This window comes from Salmo trutta, chromosome 6 (assembly GCF_901001165.1).
Source record: "Salmo trutta chromosome 6, fSalTru1.1, whole genome shotgun sequence".
Taxonomy (NCBI): Eukaryota; Metazoa; Chordata; class Actinopteri; order Salmoniformes; family Salmonidae; genus Salmo; species Salmo trutta.
Window position 1 is genome coordinate 12361152 of NC_042962.1, and position 20465 is coordinate 12381616.

Below are 20465 nucleotides of genomic sequence, written 5' to 3' on the forward strand. Positions count from 1 at the left end.
TTCTCTCTCATCTCATCTCACTCACTCTCACTCTCTCTCTCTCACTCACTCTCTCTCTCTCACCAAGCCCTGCCCCCTGTCGAGAGAGCGGTTGCTCGACCACAGAGTCACGAGCACTTAGTTGCTGTTCACACTGCATGGTCAGATGGATGCAACAATGTTGCTGACATGCTGCTTTCTAGAAGTGTTCTATACTAACTCTCTGCTAACTGTCTGAATCGCCGTGTCCCCAGTCAGCCCAACCAATCACTGGACCCATATGTTCACTTGGCTATGCATGCCTCTCTCTAATATCAATATGCCTCATCCATTACGACCAATTCTTATAGCTTTTAGCCGTACCCTCATACTTATTCTTCTCTGCTCCTCTGGGGATGTAGAGGTGAATCCAGGCCCTGCAGTGCCTGGCTCCACTCCTACTCCCCAGGCGCTCTCTTTTGATGACTTCTGTAACCGTAATAGCCTTGGTTTCATGCATGTTAACATTAGAAGCCTCCTCCCTAAGTTTGTTTTATTCACTGCTTTAGCACACTCTGCCAACCCGGATGTCCTAGCTGTGTCTGAATCTTGGCTTAGGAAGTCCACCAAAAACTGTGAAATCTTCATCCCTAACTACAACGTTTTCAGACAAGATAGAACGACCAAAGGGGGCGGTGTTGCAATCTACTGCAGAGATAGCCTGCAGAGTTCTGTCCTGCTATCCAGGTCTGTACCCAAACAATTTGAACTTCTACTTTTAAAAATCCACCTCTCCAAAAACAAGACTCTCACCGTTGCCGCCTGCTATAGACCCCCCTCGGCCCCTAGCTGTGCTCTGGACACCATATGTGAACTGATTGCCCCCCATCTATCTTCAGAGCTCGTGCTACTAGGCGACCTAAACTGGGACATGCTTAACACCCCAGCCATTCTACAATCCAAGCTTGATGCCCTCAATCTCACACAAATTATTAATGAACCCACCAGGTACAACCCCAAAGCCGCAAACACTGGCACCCTCATAGATATCATCCTAACCAATGTGCCCTCTAATTACACCTCTGCTGTTTTCAAATAAAGATCTCAGCGATCACTGCCTCATTGCCTGCACCCGTAATGGGTCAGCGGTCAAACGACCTCCACTCATCACTGTCAAACGCTCCCTGAAACATTTCAACGAGCAAGCCTTTCTAATCGACCTGGCCCTGGTATCCTGGAAGGATATTGACCTCATCCCGTCAGTAGAGGATGCCTGGTTATTTTTTAAAAATGCCTTCCTCTCCATCTTAAATAAGCATGCCCCTTTCAAGAAATTTAGAACCAGGAACAGATATAGCCCTTGGTTCTCCCCAGACCTGACTGCCCTTAACCAACACAAAAATATCCTGTGGCGTTCTGCATTAGCATCGAACTGCCCCCCGCGATATGCAACTTTTTAGGGAAGTTAGAAACCAATACACACAGGCAGTTAGAAACGCCAAGGCTAGCTTTTTCAAACAGAAATTTGCTTCGTGCAACTCCAACTCTAAAAAGTTCTGGGACATTGTAAAGTCCATGGAGAATAAGAACACCTCCTCCCAACTGCCCACTGCACTGAGGATAGGAAACTCTGTCACCACCGATAAGCCCACTATAATTGAGAATTTCAATAAGCATTTTTCTACGGCTGGCCATGCCTTCCACCTAACTACCCCTACTGCATTCAACAGCACTGCACCCCCCACAGCAACTCGCCCAAGCCTCCCCCATTTCTCCTTCTCCCAAATCCATTCAGCTGATGTTCTGAAAGAGCTGCAAAATCTGGCTCCCTACAAATCAGCCGGGCTAGACAATCTGGACCCTCTCTTTCTAAAATTATCTGCTGAAATTGTTGCAACCCCTGTTACTAGCCTGTTCAACCTCTCTTTCATGTCGTCTGAGATTCCCAAAGATTGGAAAGCTGCTGCGGTCATCCCCCTCTTCAAAGGGGGTGACACTCTAGACCCAAACTGCTACAGACCTATATCTATCCTACCCTGTCTTTCTAAGGTCTTCGAAATCCAAGTTAACAAACAGATTACCGACCATTTCGAATCCCACCGTACCTTCTCCTCTATGCAATCTGGTTTCAGAGCTGGTCATGGGTGCACCTCAGCCACGCACAAGGTCCTAAACGACATCATAACCGCCATCGATAAGAGACATTACTGTGCAGCCGTATTCATCAACCTGGCCAAGGCTTTCGACTCTGTCAATTACCACATTCTTATTGGCAGACTCGACCGCCTTGGTTTCTCAAATGATTGCCTCGCCTGGTTTACCAACTACTTCTCTGATAGAGTTCAGTGTGTCAAATCAGAGGGCCTGTTGTCCGGACCTCTGGCAGTCTCTATGGGTGTGCCACAGGGTTCAATTCTCGGGCCGACTCGCTTCTCTGTATACTTCAATGATGTTGCTCTTGCTGCTGGTGACTCTCTGATCCACCTCTACGCAGGCGACACCATTCTGTATACTTCTGGCCCCTCTTTGGGCACTGTGTTAACTAACCTCCAGACGAGCTTCAATGCCATACAACTCTCCTTCTGTGGCCTCCAACTGCTCTTAAACGCAGGTAAAACTAAATGCATGCTATTCAATCGATCGCTGCCGCACCTGCTCGCCTGTCCAGCATCACTTCTCTGGACGGTTCTAACTTAGAATTTGTGGACAACTATAAATACCTGGGCGTCTGGTTAGACTGTAAGCTCTCCTTCCAGACTCACATTAAGCATCTCCAATCCAAAATTAAATCTAGAATCGGCTTCCTATTTCGCAAGAAAGCATCCTTCACTCATGCTGCCAAACACACCCTCGTAAAACTGACCATACTACCGATCCTCGACTTCGGTGATGTCATCTATAAAATAGCCTCCAACACTCTACTCAACAAGCTGGATGCAGTCTATCACAGTGCCATCCGTTTTGTCACCAAAGCCCCATATACAACCCACCACTGCGACCTGTATGCTCTCGTTGGCTGGCCTTCACTTCATCATCGTCGCCAAACACATTGGCTCCAGGTCATCTACAAGACCCTGCTAGGTAAAGTCCCCCCTTATCTCCGCTCACTGGTCACCATAGCAGCACCCACCTGTAGCACGCGCTCCAGCAGGTATATCTCTCTGGTCACCCCTAAAGCCAACTCCTCCTTTGGTCGTCTCTCCTTCCAGTTCTCAGCTGCCAATGATTGGAACGAACTACAAAAATCTCTAAAAATGGAAACACTTATCTCCCTCACTAGCTTTAAGCACCAGCTGTCAGAGCAGCTCACAGATCTCTGCACCTGTACATAGCCCATCTTTAATTGAGCCCAAACTACTACCTTTTCCCCTACTGTATTTATTTATTTTATTTATTTTGCTCCTTTGCACCATATTATTTATATTTATATTTTAACTTTAACTTTCTTCAAACTACAAATCTACCATTCCAGTGTTTTTTCTTGCCATACTTTATTTACTTTGCCACCATGGCATTTTTTTGCCTTTACCTCCATTATCTCACATCATTTGCTCACATTGTATATAGTCTTATTTTTTTCTACTGCATCATTGATTGTATGTTGTTTTACTCCATGTGTAACTCTGTGTTTTTGTATGTTGTCGAACTGCTTTGCTTTATCTTGGCCAGGTCGCAATTGTAAATGAGAACTTGTTCTCAACTTGCCTACCTGGTTAAATAAAGGTGAAATAAATAAATAAATAAAAATGTATTGCCTTAACTTACCTCATTTGCACTCACTGTATATAGACTTTTTGTTTTCTGTTGTTCTACTGTATTATTGACTGTATGTTTTGTTTACTCCATGTGTAACTCTGTGTTGTTGTATGTTGTCGAACTGCTTTGCTTTATCTTGGCCAGGTCGCAGTTGTAAATGAGAACTTGTTCTCAACTAGCCTACCTGGTTAAATAAAGGTGAAAAAAAAAATATAAAAAAAAAAATACATAAAATACAATACCCCATAATGACAAAGCAAAAATGTATTGCAAATAAATAACAGAAATACTACATTTACATAAGTATTCAGACCCTTTACACAGTACTTTGTTGCAGAGATTACAGCCTCGCGTCTTCTTGGGTGTGACGCTACAAGCTTGGCACAACTGAATTTGGGGAGTTACTCTCATTCTTTTCTGCAGATTCTCTCAAGCTCTGTCAGGTTGGATGGGGAGTGTCGCTGCACAGCTATTTTCAGGTCTCTCCAGAGATGTTAGATTGGGTTCAAATCCAGGCTGGAAAGTATTAGTCAGGTATTCTGCCACTGTGTACTCTCTGTTTAGGGACAAATAGCATTCTAGTTTGCTCAGTTTTTGTTGTTGTTAATTCTTTCCAATGTGTCATGTAATTATCTTTTTGTTTTCTCATGATTTGGTTGGGTCTAATTGTGTTGCTGTCCTGGGGCTCTGTGGGGTCTGTTTGTGAACAGAGGACCAGTTTGCTTAGGGGCTCTTCTCCAGGTTCATCTCTCTGTAGGTGATGGCTTTGTTATGGAAGGTTTGGGAATCGCTTCCTTTTAGGTGGTTGTAGAATTTAATGGCTCTTTTCTGGAGTTTGATCATTAGTGGGTATCTGCCTAAATCTGCTCTGGTTGCATTATTTGATGTTTAACGTTGTACACGGATGATATTTTTGCAGAATTCTGCATGCAGAGTCTCAATTTGGTGTTTGTCCCATTTTGTGAATTCTTGGTTGGTGAGCGGACCCCAGACCTCACAACCATAAAGGGCAATGGGTTCTATAACTGATTCAAGTATTTTTTATCAGATCCTAATTGGGATGTTAAATGTTATGTTCCTTTTGATGGCACAGAATGCCCTTCTTACCTTGTCTCTCAGATTGTTCACAGCTTTTTTGAAGTTATCTGTGGTGCTGATGTTTAGGCTAAGGTATGTATAGATTTTTGTGTGCTCTAGGGCAACAGTGTTTAGATGGAACTTGTATTTGTGGTCCTAGTGACTGGACCTTTTTTGGAACACCATTATTTTTGTCTTACTGAGATTTACTGTCAAGGCCCAGGTCTTTATCTTACGTTCTGCAAACTATAAGTTCGTCTTTTCTTAGCAAGATGTTGCTAAAATAATTTGTGTTAGCTGCTAATGCTAATCACTAGTTAGTACATTTAGCTAGCTAGCTAAGAGTCACAGCAAACGTAGCTAGCTAGCTAATACTGCCTGGTACCAGTGCTGGTGTAGGCCTAGACAAGCATGCTTGTGCAATGGTATAGAGAGGAATAAGCGAAGCATTAATATGTTGGCCAGTTGGCTAGCTACATGAAGTAAGAAAACATGTAATGTAACATCTAAATTAGGCTTACCTGGAAACACTGACCAACACTTTGGTTCCTACCCGGTCAATAATTACTCACTGGCTTATTAATTTATTTCATGTCAAACAACAATGTATTCAAGGTGCAGCTCAATATATTCCAAGTATAGATTTCAAATAATAATTATATTTCCATGATTTCAACAGTTCACCAATTAACTAAGCCTATATTTTTGCCCATATCATGCTGCCTGTCACAGTGTGGAAATATTAACAAAATTGCAGGAAATACAGAAATTGATGAAAATGCTGAAAATCATTTTGTTTGTTTGGAATCACTTATCATTTATGTGTTGCCACCCTAAGGTCATGAGATACTCAGAAAGCATATTGACAACATTTAATATTCAAAAACCTAAAATACCGTCAAAAATGTGAAAAATATTGTGATATGATATTTTGCCCATATCACCCAGCCCTACTCCTCCTATGTCCACCTACCTCCACAAGTAGACCAGTCACCACATCCCACCCAGTCAATCCCTCTCTCTAACCCATCACTGCTGTATGTGTGTGTGTATGCATGCATGTGTGTGTGTGTGTATATGTATGTGTGTGTATGCATGCGTGAGTGTGTGTGTGTGTGTGTGTATATATGTATGCATGTATGTGTGTGTGTATGCATGTATGTGTGTGTGTGTGTATGCGTGCGTGCGTGCGTGCGTGCGTGCGTGCGTGTGTGTGTGTGTGTGTGTGTGTGTGTATGCATGCGCGTGTGTGTGTGTGTGTGTGTGTGTGTGTGTGTGTGTGTGTGTGTGTGTGCCGTAACCTAAGCAGTGTGTCAGTGGGAGGAGTCTGTCAGTGGTTGTGGTGACCTCTGAACCCTCTGTAGACCGTGATTTATCCGTGATCACACACACACACGTTGGTGCCAACCTGCGGGGGAAGCCTCAGACTGTGCGATGAGAGCAGCCATGGCAGAGTTGGGGTTGAGTCGGTTTCCAAACATGTGGGAAGGAGCCATGTTGAACACTACAGCTGGTAACCCACTCACCTACAGGGGAGAGAGACACTCAGTTACAATACATGGAGGATGACTGGATGCAGTTGGTGACTTGGGGAGACAGACACACTGTGCATGGACCAGCTTTATGTCCTCCACAGGTAGTAAATAGACATGATGTCCTGCTGCCCTGGGCCTCCTCTCCACTATGTATGAGAGGGGAGAATGTGTGTGGTGGGACCGGATGGGTGACTGATAGAATTGGATCCCCTTTACTCCTCTATAGTGCCTGTCAGATCAGGGGAAAGCGGAGAGGGCCTACAGCAGCACCTAGATCTTCTGAACAGATTCTGTCAGACCTGGGCCCTAACAGTAAATCTCAGTAAGACAAAAATAATGGTGTTCCAAAAAAGGTCCAGTCACCAGGACCACAAATACAAGTTCCATCTAAACACTGTTGCCCTAGAGCACACAAAAAACTATACATACCTTGGCCTAAACATCAGCACCACAGGTAACTTCCACAAAGCTGTGAATGATCTGAGAGACAAGGCAAGAAGGGCCTTCTACGCCATCAAAAGGAACATAAAATTCAACATCCCAATTAGGATCTGGTTAAAAATACTTGAATCAGTTATAGAACCCATTGCCCTTTATGGTTGTGAGGTCTGAGGTCCGCTCACCAAATAAGAATTCACAAAATGGGACAAACACCAAATTGAGACTCTGCATGCATAATTCTGCAAAAATATCATCCGTGTACAACGTAAAACACCAAATAATGCATGCAGAGCAGAATTAGGCCGATACCCTCTAATTATCAAAATGCAGAAAAGAGACGTTAAATTCTACAACCACCTAAAATAAATCGATTCCCAAACCTTCCATAACAAATCCATCACCTACAGAAAGACCAACCTGGAGAAGAGTCCCCTAAGAAAACTGGTCCTCTGTTCACAAACACAAACAGACCCCACAGAGTCCCAGGACAGCAACACAATTAGACCCAACCAAATCATGAGAAAACAAAAAGATAATTACATGACACATTGGAAAGAATAAACAAAAATCAGAGCGCACTAGAATGCTATTTGGCCCTAAACAGAGAGTACACAGTGGCAGAATACCTGACCACTATGACTGACCCAAAACTAAGGAAAGCTTTGACAATGTACAGACTCAGTGAGCATAGCCTTGCTATTGAGAAAGGCCGCCGTAGGCAGACCTGGCTCTCAAGAGAAGACAGGCCATGTGCACACTGACCACACAATGAGGTGGAAACTGAGCTGCACTTCCTAACCTCCTGTCAAATGTATGACCATATTAGAGACACATATTTCCCTCAGATTACACAGACCCACAAATAATTTGAAAACAAACCCAATTTTGATGAACTCCCATATCTACTGGGTGAAATACCACAGTGTGCCATCACTGCAGCAAGTTGTGTGACCTGTTGTCACAAGAAAGGGGCAACCAGTGAAGAACAAACACCATTGTAAATACAACCCATATTTATGTTTATTTATTTTCCCTTTTGTACTTTAACTATTTGCACATCGTTACAACACTGTATTTAGACATAATATGACATTTGAAATGTCTTTATTCTTTTGGAGTGTAATGTTTACTGTGAATTTTTATTGTTTATTTCACTTTTGTTTATTATCCATTTCACTTACTTTGGCAATGTAAACATATGTTTCCCATGCCAATAAAGCCCTTTGAATTGAAATGAGAGAGAGAGATGGGGGCCGAGCAGAGGGGTACAACTGGGCAGAGAGAGGAGGGGAGCAGAGGGGTACAACTGGGCAGAGAGAGGGGGGGAGCAGAGGGGTACAACTGGGCAGAGAGAGGGGGGGAGCAGAGGGGTACAACTGGGCAGAGAGAGGGGGGGAGCAGAGGGGTACAACTGGGCAGAGAGGGGTGGGAGCAGAGGGGTACAACTGGGCAGAGAGAGGGGGGGAGCAGAGGGGTACAACTGGGCAGAGAGAGGGAGGGAGGAGAGGGGTACAACTGGGCAGAGAGAGGGGGGGAGCAGAGGGGTAGAACTGGGCAGAGAGAGGGGGGAGGGAGGAGAGAGGGGGACAAATGGACAGAAAGAGAGAAAAAGATCCCCTGCTCATTTGGAAAGAGGACCGGCTAGGAGGTCAGGGGTCAGAGATGGGGGGGGGGGGGGGTCAGGATGTTAGATATGAAACATGTCTCTCATGCTTTTCAGAACTTTATTTAACTTGTATGTCTCTGACATTAACGTTGATCTGACTGTTCAGTACAGGTCTAGTCTGTGTGTGTGGTGTGTGGTGTCTTGTGGTGTGTATGTGTGGTGGTGTGCATGTGTGTGTGCGTGTGTGTGTATGGTGTCTGGTGGTGTTTATGTGTGTGGTGTGTGGTGGTGTGTACATGTGTGTGCATGGTGTGTGGTGGTGTGTATGTGTGTGGTGTGTGGTGGTGTGTATGTGTGTGTGGTGTGTATATGTGTGTGTATGGTGTCTGGTGGTGTGTATGTGTGTGGTGTGTGGTGGTGTGTATGTGTGTGTGGTGTGTGTGTCTGTATGTGTGTGTGTCTGCTCACATGGGAGGAGGCTGTGCTGGTCATGGGGGCTGTGGCAGTGAAGGGAGTGGGAGGGGCTAGTGAGGGTGTCGGCTGCTGCAACTCAGAGTTAGCGCCACCCATAGCAACAGGTCCCGCCCCTGATGACACGTCACCACTGGAGAATGCACCTACAAAGAGAGACATCATCATCATCATCATCATCATCACTATGATCATTTTCCATAACCGTGGAAGTAAAGTCCTCATTGTCTGGTGTTTATACGTCTGCAGGACAGTAGTGATTGATGCCATGAATGAGTTGGCTTGATCAAATCAGAGCAATAACAAGCATTCCTACACAGGCATTCAGCATGTATACACACATTAAACATACACACCCAGACATTAAACACACACACACACACCCACATATTAAACACACACACCCACATATTAAACACACACACCCACATATTAAACACACACACCCACATATTAAACACACACATACACACACACGTTAAACACACACACCCAGACATTAAACACACACACACACACACCCACATATTAAACACACACACACACACATATTAAACACACACACACACATATTAAACACACACACCCACATATTAAACACACACACATATTAAAACACACACACCCACATATTAAACACACACACCCACATATTAAACACACACACCCTGACATTAAACACACACAAACACACATGTTAAACACACACACCCACATATTAAACACACACACCCAGACATTAAACACACACACACACACACACACACATATTAAACACACACACCCACATATTAAACACACACACACACACCCACATATTGAACACACACACACACGTTAAACACACACACCCAGACATTAAACACACACACACACACACACACACCCACATATTAAACACACACACCCAGACATTAAACACTCACACCCACATATTAAACACACACACACACACATATTAAACACACACACACACATATTAAACACACACACCCACATATTAAACACACACACATATTAAAACACACACACCCACATATTAAACACACACACCCACATATTAAACACACACACCCAGACATTAAACTCACACAAACACACATGTTAAACACACACACCCACATATTAAACACACACACCCAGACATTAAACACACACACACACACACATATTAAACACACACACACCCACATATTAAACACACACACACACACACACACACACACACACACACATATTAAACACACACACACACACACACACATACGCATATTAAACACACACACCCAGTAGGTGGAGACCAGTCCTGCAGCTGACCCAGAATAACAGGAAGAAATGTGAAGACTCACACATTCTTCTGTCACAACACACAGCTTTTCATACAGGGTTGAAGACCGGAGAGGCCCCATACATATTCATGTGACTCCATCACGTCCTTCTAGTTCTCTGTTTGTTGTTGCTGCTGCTGCTATTTCATTGATTTTATACACACACACACACACACACACACACACACACACACACACACACACACACACACACACACACACACACACACACACACACACACACACACACACACACACACACACACACACACACACACACACACGGGATAAACTCTGCCCCTGCCCCTTAGTGACCCCTGGGATGGTGGTGGTGGGGGGAGAAGAAGAGAGAGAGAGAGAGGCCCCCCTCACCCCACAAAAGGCTGAATGGCTGTGGGCAGCACACATTCACAAGAGGAACAAGAGTGCTTTGTGCCTGAGAGAGGGGGGGAGATCACATACTGCATAAACTCCTAGACTACTCCTCAAATCATACCATCATCTACACAATACAACACAGCTCCTAACTTACAAGATTGTTGAAGACAATCCACTATTTATATACCGATAGGGTCATATAAGACGGTCTAATACCATTCAATAACAGAATTCTTTACCAGATACTCATGTTAAAATAAGACACCTGACTACATTAAGATACATCATTTGATGCTGCCTTGAATGTGTGTGTACAAGGTAGTTGTTGGGGAATTGTTAGATTACTTGTTAGATATTACTGCACTGTCAGAACTAGAAGCACAAGCATTTTGCTTCACTCGCATTAACATCTGCTAACCATGTGTATGTGACCAATAACATCTGCTAACCATGTGTATGTGACCAATAACATCTGCTAACCATGTGTATGTGACCATTAACATCTGTTAACCATGTGACCAATAACATCTACTAACCACGTGTATGTGACCAATAACATCTGCTAACCATGTGACCAGTAACATCTGCTAACCATGTGACCAATAACATCTGCTAACCATGTGACCAGTAACATCTGCTAACCATGTGACCAATAACATCTGCTAACCATGTGACCAATAACATCTGCTAACCATGTGACCAGTAACATCTACTAACCATGTGTATGTGACCAACAACATCTGCTAACCATGTGACCAATAACATCTGCTAACCATGTGACCATTAACATCTGCTAACCATGTGTATGTGACCAGTAACATCTGCTAACCATGTGTATGTGACCAGTAACATCTGCTAACCATGTGTATGTGACCAGTAACATCTGCTAACCATGTGTATGTGACCAACAACATCTGCTAACCATGTGACCAATAACATCTGCTAACCATGTGTATGTGACCAATAACATCTGCTAACCATGTGTATGTGACCAACAACATCTGCTAACCATGTGACCAACAACATCTGCTAACCATGTGTATGTGACCAACAACATCTGCTAACCATGTGACCAATAACATCTGCTAACCATGTGTATGTGACAAATACAATTTGATTTGAATTATAAGGCAAAATATAGATTTCTGTGAAAATAGACATACCCAAAAGTAATTCTTTTTCATGAGGTGGCCATAAACAATAACTGGTAATGCTGCATAGTTTTAGAAAGGTCTGGAACTCAAATTTCTGGTTAAAAAAATAGCTATAAAATGCAGTCACTTTTGAAGATACAAGCTAAAGTACATAGTACAAATATTATACAAATGTGAAAATGCATATAATTGTTTTCCTATTCAACAAAAGTGGGGCAATAGGGCTTGAAATGACTGAAATGCTTTCCAAATATAGTAACAATAAAATGATAAACGACTTACTCTAAGATTTCAACTTTCTTATAAGTGTAAAATAAATACTGTGTGATCATACTTTGTGACATGACAATAATATATTGGCACCATTTCATATAACTGACAACATCGACTTTTCTGCCAGACACCATTCAAATGTATGCAGCCTCGTTACAACCTCCGTCTGTGACCAAGAGAAAGTGGCCTTTATTTAAATGATTTAAAAAAAAATCTGTTTAGAGCTATAAATCCCATTTGAGATCACAGCGAAATGAAACTACTATTGCTGCATCCGCTAGATTCTCCCGATTCATATGCGCCATTGCAAGCGCACTTGTGAGTTTCACGGGCACAGGAAATCCTTTCTTTGTCTGGATAGGCCAGAAAATGTAACGTGTTGCTCCCTATGCAAAACACTGATTTCCTGTGTCTGTGAAACACAGCAGTGCTTGCAATAGCGCATATGAAAATCGGGACAACCACCACTTTTAGGGAGTTTAAGGCGTTTGACGTTGCACCGTTCACAGAGCGCGCTGTACACAGAAATATTAGTGGGAACAGGTCCTATATAGAGGACTAAACATCGAAGAGGTTATGAAACGAGCAATCTGAAGTTAACTCTACAGATATACCATTATTATAAGTCTTGTCATTGAAAATACAAAATGTATTGGCACATTGCTACCTGTCCCCTACTTATTGGTCCACCTACACAAATCCATCCCAAAGCTTCGCTCCAGTACTACTGGCTGAATGGTGGGGCTGCATTTCTCATGTCTACACAGGAACACATGTAGCTAATACGTTTTTATGGCCTCTAGTGAATCATCAACAACACATAAGAAAGGATGGCTGGGGATGTGTGTGTGGGGGGGGGGGGCAGTCCCATTAGCTCAGCTACATAGGTGTAGGACTGTCCAATTGGGAATCAATCAAAAGTGATCAATAAGAACTTAACAACATCACCCCCCCCATCCATCCTCCTCAGGCCAGGGACTAACCACGTCTAAGCCTGTGGGGGGCTCACCCTCACCAGGAGAGATGTACTAGGTTTAGAGAGGGTAAACCAGGAGAGATGTAGTAGGTTTAGAGAGGGTAAAACAGGAGAGATGTAGTAGGTTTAGAGAGGGTAAACCAGGAGAGATGTAGTAGGTTTAGACAGGGTAAACCAGGAGAGATGTAGTAGGTTTAGACAGGGTAAACCAGGAGAGATGTAGTAGGTTTAGAGAGGGTAAACCAGGAGAGATGTAGTAGGTTTAGAGAGGGTAAACCAGGAGAGATGTAGTAGGTTTAGACAGGGTAAACCAGGAGAGATGTAGTAGGTTTAGAGAGGGTAAACCAGGAGAGATGTAGTAGGTTTAGACAGGGTAAACCAGGAGAGATGTAGTAGGTTTAGACAGGGTAAAACAGGAGAGATGTAGTAGGTTTAGACAGGGTAAACCAGGAGAGATGTAGTAGGTTTAGAGAGGGTAAACCAGGAGAGATGTAGTAGGTTTAGACAGGGTAAACCAGGAGAGATGTAGTAGGTTTAGAGAGGGTAAACCAGGAGAGATGTAGTAGGTTTAGAGAGGGTAAACCAGGAGAGATGTAGTAGGTTTAGAGAGGGTAAACCAGGAGAGATGTAGTAGGTTTAGACAGGGTAAACCAGGAGAGATGTAGTAGGTTTAGAGAGGGTAAACCAGGAGAGATGTAGTAGGTTTAGACAGGGTAAACCAGGAGAGATGTAGTAGGTTTAGACAGGGTAAAACAGGAGAGATGTAGTAGGTTTAGACAGGGTAAACCAGGAGAGATGTAGTAGGTTTAGAGAGGGTAAACCAGGAGAGATGTAGTAGGTTTAGACAGGGTAAACCAGGAGAGATGTAGTAGGTTTAGACAGGGTAAAACAGGAGAGATGTAGTAGGTTTAGACAGGGTAAACCAGGAGAGATGTAGTAGGTTTAGACAGGGTAAACCAGGAGAGATGTAGTAGGTTTAGACAGGGTAAACCAGGAGAGATGTAGTAGGTTTAGAGAGGGTAAACCAGGAGAGATGTAGTAGGTTTAGAGAGGGTAAACCAGGAGAGATGTAGTAGGTTTAGAGAGGGTAAACCAGGAGAGATGTACTAGGTTTAGACAGGGTAAACCAGGAGAGATGTAGTAGGTTTAGACAGGGTAAAACAGGAGAGATGTAGTAGGTTTAGAGAGGGTAAACCAGGAGAGATGTAGTAGGTTTAGACAGGGTAAACCAGGAGAGATGTAGTAGGTTTAGACAGGGTAAACCAGGAGAGATGTAGTAGGTTTAGAGAGGGTAAACCAGGAGAGATGTAGTAGGTTTAGACAGGGTAAACCAGGAGAGATGTAGTAGGTTTAGACAGGGTAAACCAGGAGAGATGTAGTAGGTTTAGAGAGGGTAAACCAGGAGAGATGTAGTAGGTTTAGACAGGGTAAACCAGGAGAGATGTAGTAGGTTTAGACAGGGTAAAACAGGAGAGATGTAGTAGGTTTAGACAGGGTAAACCAGGAGAGATGTAGTAGGTTTAGACAGGGTAAACCAGGAGAGATGTAGTAGGTTTAGACAGGGTAAACCAGGAGAGATGTAGTAGGTTTAGAGAGGGTAAACCAGGAGAGATGTAGTAGGTTTAGAGAGGGTAAACCAGGAGAGATGTAGTAGGTTTAGAGAGGGTAAACCAGGAGAGATGTAGTAGGTTTAGAGAGGGTAAACCAGGAGATATGTAGTAGGTTTAGACAGGGTAAACCAGGAGAGATGTAGTAGGTTTAGACAGGGTAAACCAGGAGAGATGTAGTAGGTTTAGACAGGGTAAACCAGGAGAGATGTAGTAGGTTTAGACAGGGTAAACCAGGAGAGATGTAGTAGGTTTAGACAGGGTAAACCAGGAGAGATGTAGTAGGTTTAGACAGGGTAAACCAGGAGAGAATACTACACTGAACAGCAGCCAACATATCAGACGGCTGGAGCCCTGCCTGTACTGCAAAACATGAAGCCTACTTTAACCCAAGCTGCCCTCCCAATGACATTAACCAGCACTGATTAACCCCCCACCCAGACACACCCTGTATTATCAAACATTAACCCAGCCAAGATATAACCCCCATTTAGCCCCCAACCATCACACACACAACAATCTGTCAGATTAACTATCTATCTGTCAGCAGGAACGGCAGGAGACAGGATGGAGGGATGAGATTAACGACAAGAATCTCCATTACCGCCCCACATTAACCCCCAGCTAAATATTTACAGTACACACACACACACACACACACACACACACACACACACACACACACACACACACACACACACTGCCTTCAGAGAGCATTCACACCCCTTGACTTTTCCACCTTTTGTTGTGTTACAGACTGAATTTAAAATGGATTAATTGAAATGTTTTGGTCACTGGCCACACAATACCCCATAATGTCAAAGGGAGGTTTTCCAGTGCATCGCAAAGGGCACCTATTGGTAGATGGGTCAAAATAAAAAAAGCTGACAATGAATATCCCTTTGAGCATGGTGAAGTTATTAATTACACTTTGGATGGTGTATCAATACACCCAGTCACTACAAAGATACAGGCGTCATTCCTAAACTCAGTTTGCAGAGAGGAAGGAAACGGTCCCGTGTGGTTCAGTTGGTAGAGCATGGTGTTTGCAACGCCAGGGTTGTGGGTTCGATTCCCACGGGGGACCAGTACGGGAAAAAAAATGTATGAAATGTATGCATTCACTACTGTAAGTCGCTCTGGATAAGAGCGTCTGCTAAATGACTAAAATGTAAATGAAACCACTCAGGGATTTCACCATGAGGCCAATGGTGACTGTAAATAGTTAGAGTTTAATGGCTGTGGTAGGAAGAAAAGTGAAGATGGATCAACAACATTGTAGTTACTCCACAATACTAACCTAATTGACAGAGTGAAAAGAAGGAAGCCTGTACAGAATCCAAATATTCTAAAACGTGCATCCTTTTTTTGCAAAAAGGCACTAAAGTAATACAGCAAAAAATTTGGCAAAGCAATTCACTTTGTCCTGAATACAAAGTGTTATGTTTGGGTCAAATCCAATACAGCACATTACTGAGTACCACTCTCCATATTTTCAAGCATAGTGATGGCTGTATCATGTTATGGGTATGATTGTAATTGTTAAGGAATGGGAAGTTTTTCAGGATAAAAAAAAGAACAAGGAATGGAGCTAACCACAGGCAAAATCCTACAGGTTCAGTCTGCTTTCCACCAGACACTGGAGATGAATTCACCTTTCAGCAGGACAATGACGTAAAACACAAGGCCAGATCTACACTGGAGTTGCTTACCAAGAAGACAGTGAATGTTCCTGAGTGGCCGAGGTACAGTTGACTTAAATCTACTTGGAAATCTATGGTAAGACCTGACAATGGTTGTCTAGCAATGATCAACAACCAATTTGACAGAGCTTTAACATTTCGAAAATAATAATGGGCAAATGTTACACAATCCAGGTGTGGAAAGGTCTTAGAGACTTACCCAGAAAGACTCACAGCTGTAATCGCTGCCAAAGGTGATTTTAACATGTATTGATTCAGGGGTGTGAATACTTATGCAAATTATATATATATTTTGTTTTCATTTAAATAAATAAATTAATAAAAATAATTCTAAAAACATGTTTTCACTGTGTCATTATGGGGTATTGTGTGTAAGTGGGTGAGAAATAAACTCAATGGAATGCTTTTTGACACCAGGCTGTAACACAACATGTGGAATAAGTCAAACATGGAGAGGGCCTACAGAACAGAGGAGAGGCAAGACAGAGAGAGAGACAGAGGTAAAGGAAGGAATGAGAGAGGCATGGATAAGAGGGATGAGAGGAGAGAGAGAAGAAGGAGAGAGCGAGAGCGAGAGAGAAATGAGGGGAACAAATATAGTGAGGAATAGAGAGGGAGGGAGAAAGAGAGAGAGAGAGAAAGACAGAAAGAGAGAAAGACAGAAAGAGAGAGAGAGAAAAAGAGAGAAAAAGAGAAAGATAGAAGGATGCAAATAGACATTTCCTGCAGCAGAAGGGAATAGACATTTCCTGCAGCAGAAGGGAATAGACATTTCCAGGCAGCAGAAGGGAATAGACATTTCCTGCAGCAGAAGGGAATAGACGTTTCCTGCAGCAGAAGGGAATAGATATTTCCTGCAGCAGAAGGGAATAGACATTTCCTGCAGCAGAAGGGAATAGACATTTCCTGCAGCAGAAAGGAATAGACATTTCCTGCAGCAGAAGGGAATAGACATTTCCTGCAGCAGAAGGGAACTCCAAAGCATTGACGCGGTTGCCGAGAAACGGAACACAAGATGAAACGAGACAGAGAGCACTTCATACACACACACACACACACACACACACACACACACACACACACACACACACACACACACACACACACACACACACACACACACACACACACACACACACACACACACACACACAGAGTAGTGTTGTCCAGCAGGGTTCACAGCACTCTAACCTTCCCCTCCTCTCTACTACAACAGCCTCTAATTGCCTGTTCAACCCTTAGGCATCTCTCTCCCATTTAGCCCGGTACTGCTTTATGGCCAGTCATCAGTCTCCACCACAGCATTACACAGCTGCTGATACAAAACATGCTTTGATAGAATGAGCAATGAAAGACAGAGTGAGGAAAGGGATTGTTTGTGTGTGTGGATCTTACCGGTCCCAGACGGAGTAGAGGTGACTCCATCAATCTGCACACTGCCATTCCTCAGTAAGGAAGGAGACTTCTGGATCCCACTGCTGACACCAACACACAGCAGACCTCCTCTCTCTCCTCCACCGGGCCGGCCTGGCAGAGCGCTGGTAGAGGAGGGGGAAGGAGAGGAGGATGAGAGGAGAGGTAGCGGTGCTGTGTGGTGCTCAGGTCCGTCTGTAGCCATGCCGTCAGGAGCATTGAAGCAGGGTCCATATCGGTTCCTCCAGTTTCCTCTCTTCTTCTTTCCCTTCACTCCTTCTTCTCCTACTTCTACCCCCATCCCTGGCCCAGAGGAGGAGGAGGCAGCAGAGGAAGAGGAGGATGATGAGGAGCGTTTGTAGCCGGCAGTGGCGGCAACGTCCCCCGTTGGCTCACTGTGAGAGTTCTCGTACAGTTTACCGCCGGCTACGCCACCGCTGGCAGGAAGCGACATCATCGAACCGAAGGTGCTGAGCGACGCCATGCCCTCCGAGGACGTGAGCTCACTGGGCTTCACTGGGCAACGGCTGAACGAGGGCGGGGAGAAGGAGTCCCCGCCTCCAGAGCGCAGTAACGGATCAGAGAAGCCCAGGAAGTCAGAGGTGGGAGGAGTCACGGTGGAGGACGTCTTATTTGACAGCAGGAGGGCTGGGAGAGAGAGGAGAAGCTGTTTGCAGACGTTATACACACAGACACACACCAACCCTCTGGCACTGCCAGACACATGGAAACACCAGTAACAGATAACACAGAGCAAAAACAACTCTCTCTTTCCCTCTAATAACCATCTCCTTGTTCCTCAGTCTCTAGTTGGACTGTGAGACCATCTAATAGCCATCTCCTTGTTCCTCAGTCTCTAGTTGGACTGTGAGACCATCTAATAACCATCTCCTTGTTCCTCAGTCTCTAGTTGGACTGTGAGACCATCTAATAACCATCTCCTTGTTCTTCAGTCTCTAGTTGGACTGTGAGACCATCTAATATCCATCTCCTTGTTCCTCAGTCTCTAGTTGGACTGTGAGACCATCTAATAACCATCTCCTTGTTCTTCAGTCTCTAGTTGGACTGTGAGACCATCTAATATCCATCTCCTTGTTCCTCAGTCTCTAGTTGGACTGTGAGACCATCTAATATCCATCTCCTTGTTCCTTAGTCTCTAGTTGGACTGTGAGACCATCTAATAACCATCTCCTTGTTCCTCAGTCTCTAGTTGGACTGTGAGACCATCTAATATCCATCTCCTTGTTCCTTAGTCTCTAGTTGGACTGTGAGACCATCTAATATCCATCTCCTTGTTCCTCAGTCTCTAGTTGGACTGTGAGACCATCTAATATCCATCTCCTTGTTCCTCAGTCTCTAGTTGGACTGTGAGACCATCTAATATCCATCTCCTTGTTCCTTAGTCTCTAGTTGGACTGTGAGACCATCTAATAACCATCTCCTTGTTCCTCAGTCTCTAGTTGGACTGTGAGACCATCTAATAACCATCTCCTTGTTCCTTAGTCTCTAGTTGGACTGTGAGACCATCTAATAACCATCTCCTTGTTCCTCAGTCTCTAGTTGGACTGTGAGACCATCTAATATCCATCTCCTTGTTCCTCAGTCTCTAGTTGGACTGTGAGACCCTTTTCCCACTAGATGCAACTTACAACACGTCAGACCTCCAGAGTTGCCCCCTGAAGGCTGAAGCGCACACACACACACACACACACACACACACACACACACACACACACACACACACACACACACACACACACACACACACACACACACACACACACACACACACACACACACACACGCTGCCATAAGGGGTCAGAGGTTAAGGGAGACTGATGGCGTCTGAGCGTCCCTCTCTAGTGTCTCTGTGTGTGTTGTTTGTGTGTGGCAGAGATTACAGGAGCCAGGATCTAGCCAGGGAGATGATGGTCATACGCTGGCACTCTGGACAACATCCAACAACTGTCACACACAGACACAGGCATTCACAAACGACACACGCACAAACACACAAACACACGTAAACAGTGTATCAATCTCACCTTGATGAAAGGTTCCAGTGGAGGAGGCGGCGGTGGAGGAGGTTGCCGTAGTGACCACAGCAGAGGGGAGGGGCTTCCCAGGTGTGAGGGACTTGCGTCCGCGCTGAACACCAATCCCATGGCTAATGCTCTTCTTGCCCAGTTTGACCTCCGACCCTTGTTTGCTCTCTGACCCTGTGGTGGGGGCGTCCTTAGCACTCCCGGAGTGCACAGGCACTTCCTGGAAGTTGGCGGTGGTGAAACGGGCGGCACTGTCATCCAATCGCTTCTGCGATGAGGTGGGCAAAGAGGAGACTCCTCCTCCAACACCGCTGCTGTAGCTCTGGGAGATGGTTGAGGAGAGGAGGAGAGGAGGAGAGGATGATTGGAGAAGAGAGGGAGGAGAGGAAGAGTGGAGTGTAGTGTAGTGTAGTGGAGGTGTATAGAGGAGAGGGAGGGAAGGAGATGAGGGAAGGAGAAGAGAGGAGTGGAGAGGAGAGGAAAGGAGAGGAGGAGTGGAGAGGAAAGGAATGGAGAGGAGAAGTGGAGAAGAAAGGAAAGGAGAGGAGGAGTGGAGAGGAAAGGAGAGGAGGAGAGGAGAGGAAAGGAGGAGTGGAGAAGTGGAGCATGAGAGAGGTCAGTCCAGCTCTAATGCCTAACAGAGCTAGTCAATGTTCACCTCACATTAAACCCACAGAGTGAGATGGAGAGACAGAGAGAAAGGGAGGGAGAGAGGGAGAGAAGCAGGGTGGAAAGGAGGAGTGG

General features: G+C 44.5%; 1 protein-coding gene across 1 annotated transcript in view; it reads right to left on the minus strand.

The window, feature by feature from the left end:
• Nucleotides 1-20465, minus strand: part of LOC115195421 (protein AF-10-like) — a gene marked incomplete in the record, with an annotated part of 77746 nt that overhangs the window by 1323 nt on the left and 55958 nt on the right. Inside the window, 4 exon segments of the mRNA XM_029755257.1 lie at nucleotides 6200-6317; nucleotides 8842-8990; nucleotides 17659-18324; nucleotides 19722-20043. Coding sequence (XP_029611117.1) covers nucleotides 6200-6317; nucleotides 8842-8990; nucleotides 17659-18324; nucleotides 19722-20043 — 1255 coding nt within the window.